At 47.5% G+C, this 5477-nt stretch overlaps 1 protein-coding gene across 1 annotated transcript in view; it reads right to left on the reverse strand.

The window, feature by feature from the left end:
- LOC109926463 (CREB-regulated transcription coactivator 2-like) overlaps positions 1-5477 on the reverse strand; it is a 21814-nt gene that overhangs the window by 15936 nt on the left and 401 nt on the right. Inside the window, exons 2-6 of the mRNA XM_048620321.1 lie at positions 2925-3059; positions 2528-2588; positions 2056-2135; positions 1460-1539; positions 1272-1335 (exon numbers count right to left, since the gene is read on the reverse strand). Coding sequence (XP_048476278.1) covers positions 1272-1335; positions 1460-1539; positions 2056-2135; positions 2528-2588; positions 2925-3059 — 420 coding nt within the window. The remainder of the gene's footprint in view (positions 1-1271; positions 1336-1459; positions 1540-2055; positions 2136-2527; positions 2589-2924; positions 3060-5477) is intronic.

Genomic DNA, 5477 nt, shown 5'->3' on the forward strand with positions numbered 1-5477 from the left:
CTGCCTGGCTTGCTGTGTTCTTCCAGCCTCCTGTTTGTCTACCTTGGATTCCAGCATCCAGTTTTGTCTCCAATAAGGCTGCATTAATTGATTCACATTCACAATTAATAATACAGCAGTAGAAATGTTTATTCCTCTAAAAAACCTCCAAACACACAAAATCTCACACACTTCTCAGAGAAAACAAAACAGATTTCTCAGCAGAATTTTTTTTTGTTTCAGAAAGCTAATCACTTGGGTTATTCTTGAAAGCAAAATGACAATGTGTAGGATGATCCAGAGTCTGTGACACTGATATTCTGGCACATGTGGTCATGCCACTAAACATGCACAGTTGTCTCTGCACACTTTTTCAAAGAACAAATAGGAGTCTCCCTGAACCGATACAGAAGGTTTGCTTTTCAGAAATGGGAGATAGCTTGGATAGCCTGTTCATAGCAAGCTTTCCTCCAATTCAAACGCAAAATCAATACATACTCCACATGCCGAACCTTAAGTCCTCCACACAACATTAAATGTAAAGCATCTTCATAAAAACTCCCAAGGCATGTTCTGCACAGGTTACACACAGCAAGGTTCCTTCTACAGTACACTCCAAACCTCAGAAAAGATTGTTGGTAATAACGATGGCACACACAGAGTCACATCTGAACAGTTCATCGTAAGCCCAAACCAACCATTGCACATTGCTGCTTTCTGTCTCAAGGGAAGGCTAAGGTGGTAGGAGTCATCGCCCAGGCCCCCACACTCTCAGTCTTGGCATTTAACTGACTAGACCATCACTGGAACCTAACGTGGACTGAAATTAGCAGTGGTAGAATCTTCGCTGGAAAGTGTTGAGGCCACATATCATTTGGCACCAATATCATACACACCACTGTTCAAATAAATAATAATTCCAGGGTAGGGAAACACCCACTGATCAGAAATCCAGCAAGGGGAAGCTCACTCACACACTGCCCACACCTGGGACAACTACAGCAAGGGGGGAATCTCACCCATTTAATCCACAGCAGGAACAAAGCCAGTGATAGAAATCTCAATCCCACACTGTACACATCTGGAACAAATCCAGAGAGGAATCTCACTTCTATGCTGTACGCATCTGGAACAAGCCCAGGGGAATATCATGTCCACGCTGCCCACATCTGGAACAAATCCAAGCAGATGATCTCACTCATACACCGTCATATCTGGAACAATTGCAATGAGGAGGCTTTCGTTCCCACGATGTCCACATCTGGACTATCGTTAGCAAGATGGAATCTCACTCGCTTACTCTCCACATCTGGAACAAAACCAGTGACAGGAATCTCTCTCCCATGTTGTCCACATCTGGAACAAAACCAGAGATGGAAATCTCATACATGCACTGCCCACATCTAGAACTCCAGAGATGGTCTTCTCACTTGCAGTCATTGTTCACATTTATAGTACGTAGAAGTTGTATCAGAGCCACTGTCTCCTCACCTGAGCACAACCAGTGAGATTGAGGGAAAACACATGTGGACTCACAGCAATGAAATCTCCATAAAATTCCTAAAATAGAATCAGAGCAAAGTGAATGACAGAGAGAAATCAGACTTCTCCTTTGTTTAAACTATTCAAATACATCAGATAAGTAGAGTTGTGCAGATGGTGGAAGTCACCAGGTTCTGATGGAGGTCACAGTGCTAAACATTAACATTAACAGTGCTCCTCCATACAAATGCTGCCAAAACCCGCTGAGTATTTTCCCACAAATTTTCTCCCACAAATCCACAAAAGTGTGTCAACCATTTACTGGTATAGAGGAAACTCCGGCCCAGCTATAGGAAGAGCAGTATGGTTAAAGAGGACTGAAACCCAGATACAGGTGTTTAAAAGGAGCATGGACCCAATTACAGAAAGCTACAAAGGGACCCCAGTTAACGGAGGTGTCCCCACCCCACCCCACCATGCTAAGTTCACCTCAATAATTAAAGGGGAAATTGGTCCAGTTCCAGCAGGGTGGGTCCTTTAACTCATCTGATTGACAATCCACCTACTCTGGAAACAGAACTGACAGCCGCTCACCTGAACTTCAGAAACAACTTCTTGCTCATCGGCCTCTGCCAGACTCTTGACATCACTCTTACTAATCACGTTGCTGAAATCTGCAGAGAGTTAGAGACACATTAAGGTAAACTCATAGCCACCTACTGAAATTCAAAGAATTCCAGGGACCAGAAGCTGCAACATGAAGACTTGGCCATGATCCCATACAGATCAATCTCTCACTCAGCAGCAAGGGTCCTGGGATCCATTCCCCGATCTGTGCCCTGACAGAGGTCACTGGGATCCTTTATGATTGACGGCCCTCCTTGATCTCAGGATACTAAGGACCAACTGTAACCTCCAGCTGAGGTCAGCAATCCTGCAGAGTGAACCTAGGTCCCATGCTGCTGCGCGTGGCCTAGTGACTCATATCCCTTTGAACACTGAGCAATCTGGATAGCAGCTCCAATCTCAGAATTCAAATCAGCAATGTGACAGTCAAAGTACTCACAAAGAAAAAATAGGCCGTACTTGGGTCTGCGCAGCTCCTGGATCAGAAATTCGACGTTCTCCTAGAACATGGAAATGGACAATTACAGAAGGAAATGTGACAGTTTGAACTCCATTGTCATCCTGTTCCCATTTACTTCATTCCCAACCACAACTCAGTGCAGCACCGAAATCCATCCTTCACCAGTCGTCACTCTGATATGACCAAACGACTCAATTGCCAAGCTCCATCATTTCACTTTCCACAGTTCCACACACCTTTCCATTAATGAACATGCTGAAGCCACAACAGACCTTTGCTTCTCCAGCATTTCCCAGCTGAATGAACATCAGGTTCTGAGCGCTGGCCCACATTGCTGATATGAATAGGCCACAGGCAGTAAGTGGGTCACACTTACCTTGGTGGGCCGCAAAAAACAGATGGCTTTTAGGTGCTTCATGGTTTCACGGTTCGTGGACTCGATGCGCTCAAAAAGGTAAACTTCCTTCTGTAGGATCTCAGACTGTGTATATACCATGCTAATGATGCTGGTCTGTAAAAGCAAGCACATATTTCACACAGGCCATTCAACTTCGCAGTGAAATTCAACATCCTGTCAGCACAGGGTTAGACACAGAGGAAACCTCTCTACTCTTCCAAACTGAAAGTAAAGTTCACTTTATCTATCCCCATCGTCCCAGGACATGTAAAGCATGCGGTTAGATACGCAGTAAAGTTCCATCTACTCTTTTGAACTCGAAGCAAAGCTCCCTCGACACTAGTCCCATTAAACACTCCCAGGACAGGTACCGCACAGGGTTAGATACAGAGTAAAGTCCTTTATGCACTCTCCCCAGGTACACGATGGAATGAGACGAACAGGAGGCTGGAAGAACACAGCAAGCCAGTTAGCATCTGGAGGAAAGGAGAAGTCCATGTTTCGGGTATTACTTTTGTTCAGGATTGGATGTGGGGGTTGGGGGAGCTGCAGGTAAAGAGAGTGGGAGGAGGGGTTGTAGCGGAATGGTGGTGATAGGTGAACACTGGTAGTAAGCATGACCTGGTTGATCAATGGGAGGGATGAATCTGGTTGGTGGCTAGAAGGGAAGGTCTGAAGGTGGAATGGAAGGGAAGAGGTGGGGCTGGCAAGGAAGATGAGGGGTGGGTGGAAAGATTATTTGAAACTGGAGAACTCAATGTTGAGTCCTCCGGGCTGTAGGGTGCCCAGGCGGAAGGTAAAGTGTTGTTCTTCAAATCTGCATTCTGAGTCACTGCGACACTGGAGGAGGTTGAGGACGGACATGTCGGGAGGGATGGGAGTTAACATGGGTGGTTACTGGGAGGTTAGGCTGTCCATCACGGGCCAGGCAAAGATGCTTGGTGAAACAATTACCTAGTGTACGTTTGGTCTCACCGATGTAGAGAAGTCCACATCGGGAGCACTGGACACAATAGACTAGGTTGGAGGAGATGCAGGTGAAGCTCTGTGTCATCTGGAAGGGCTGTTTAGGGCTCTGGATGGAGGTGAGGGAGGTGGTTGTGTGGGCGGGTGTTGCATCTTTTACAGTTACAGGGGAAGGTACCAGGCGCACCAACCACTCCAACCTTCCCCTGTAACCGTAAAAGATCCAACACCTGCCCACATATCACCTCCCTCACCTCCATGCAGGGCACTAAACAGTCCTTCCAAGTGAGATAGAGCTTCACCTGCATCTCCTCCACCTAGTCTACTGCATGTAGATGTGGTCTTCTCTACATCAGTGAGACCAAACGTACACTAGGTAATCATTTCACCGAGCATCTTCGCCTGGCCCAAAACAGATAGCCTAACCTCCCAGTAACCACCCATGTGAACTCCCATCCCTCCCGACATGTCCGTCCTCAACCTCCTCCAGTGTCGCACCCTACAGCCCGGAGGACTCAACGTTGAGTTCTCTAATTTCAATAAACTTCCCACCCATTGCCCGGCTCCCTTTCCAGTCCCACCTCCTCCCTTCCATTCCACCTTCTGACCTTCCCTTCCAGCCACCAACAGGAATCATCCCTCCCACTGACCAACCAGTTCGTACCTACCACCAGTGCCCGCCTATCACCACCATTCCGCCCGCTCTCTTTATCTGCAGCTCCCCCAACCCCCATATCCAGTCCTGAAGAAGGGTAATACCTGAAATGTTCACTTCTCCTTTTCTCCAGATGCACACTGGCTTGCTGTGTTCTTCCAGACTCCTGATGGTCTACCTTGGATTCCAGCATCTGCAGGTTTTTTATCTGTCTCTAACAGAATGGAGTTAGATGGACAGTGAGTGACAGTAACTCTCCCCAGGTACAGTACGGGGTTAGATGGACAGTGAGTGAGGGTCACTCTCCCCAGGTACAGTATGGAGTTAGATGGACAGTGACTGATGGTCACTCTCCCCAGGTACAGTACGGGGTTAGATGGACAGTGACTGACGGTCACTCTCCCCAGGTACAGTACGGGGTTAGATGGACAGTGACTGACGGTCACTCTCCCCAGGTACAGTACAGGGTTAGAGGGACAGTGACTGACGGTCAATCTCTCCAGGTACAGTATGGAGTTAAATGGACAGTGACTGATGGTCACCCTCCCCAGGTACAATATGGAGTTAAATGGACAGAGTGATAGTCCATCCTTACTCTCCCCAGGTACAGTACGGAGTTAAATGGATAGTGAGTGAGGGTCACGCTCCCCAGGTACATTGTGGAGTTAAATGGACAGAGTGATAGTCCCTCCTTACTCTCCCTAGGTACAGTACGGGGTTAGATGGACAGAGTGATGGTCACTCTCCCCAGGTACAGTACAGAGTTAAATGGACAGTGAGTGAGGGTCACCCTCCCCAGGTACAGTACGGAGTTAAGTGGACAGTGAGTGAGGGTCACTCTCCCCAGGTACAGTACGGGGTTAGATGGACAGAGTGATAGTCCCTCCTTACTCTCCCCAGGTACAGTACGG

The sequence above is a fragment of the Rhincodon typus genome, chromosome 46, assembly GCF_021869965.1.
Source record: "Rhincodon typus isolate 14 chromosome 46, sRhiTyp1.1, whole genome shotgun sequence".
Lineage (NCBI taxonomy): Eukaryota > Metazoa > Chordata > Chondrichthyes > Orectolobiformes > Rhincodontidae > Rhincodon > Rhincodon typus.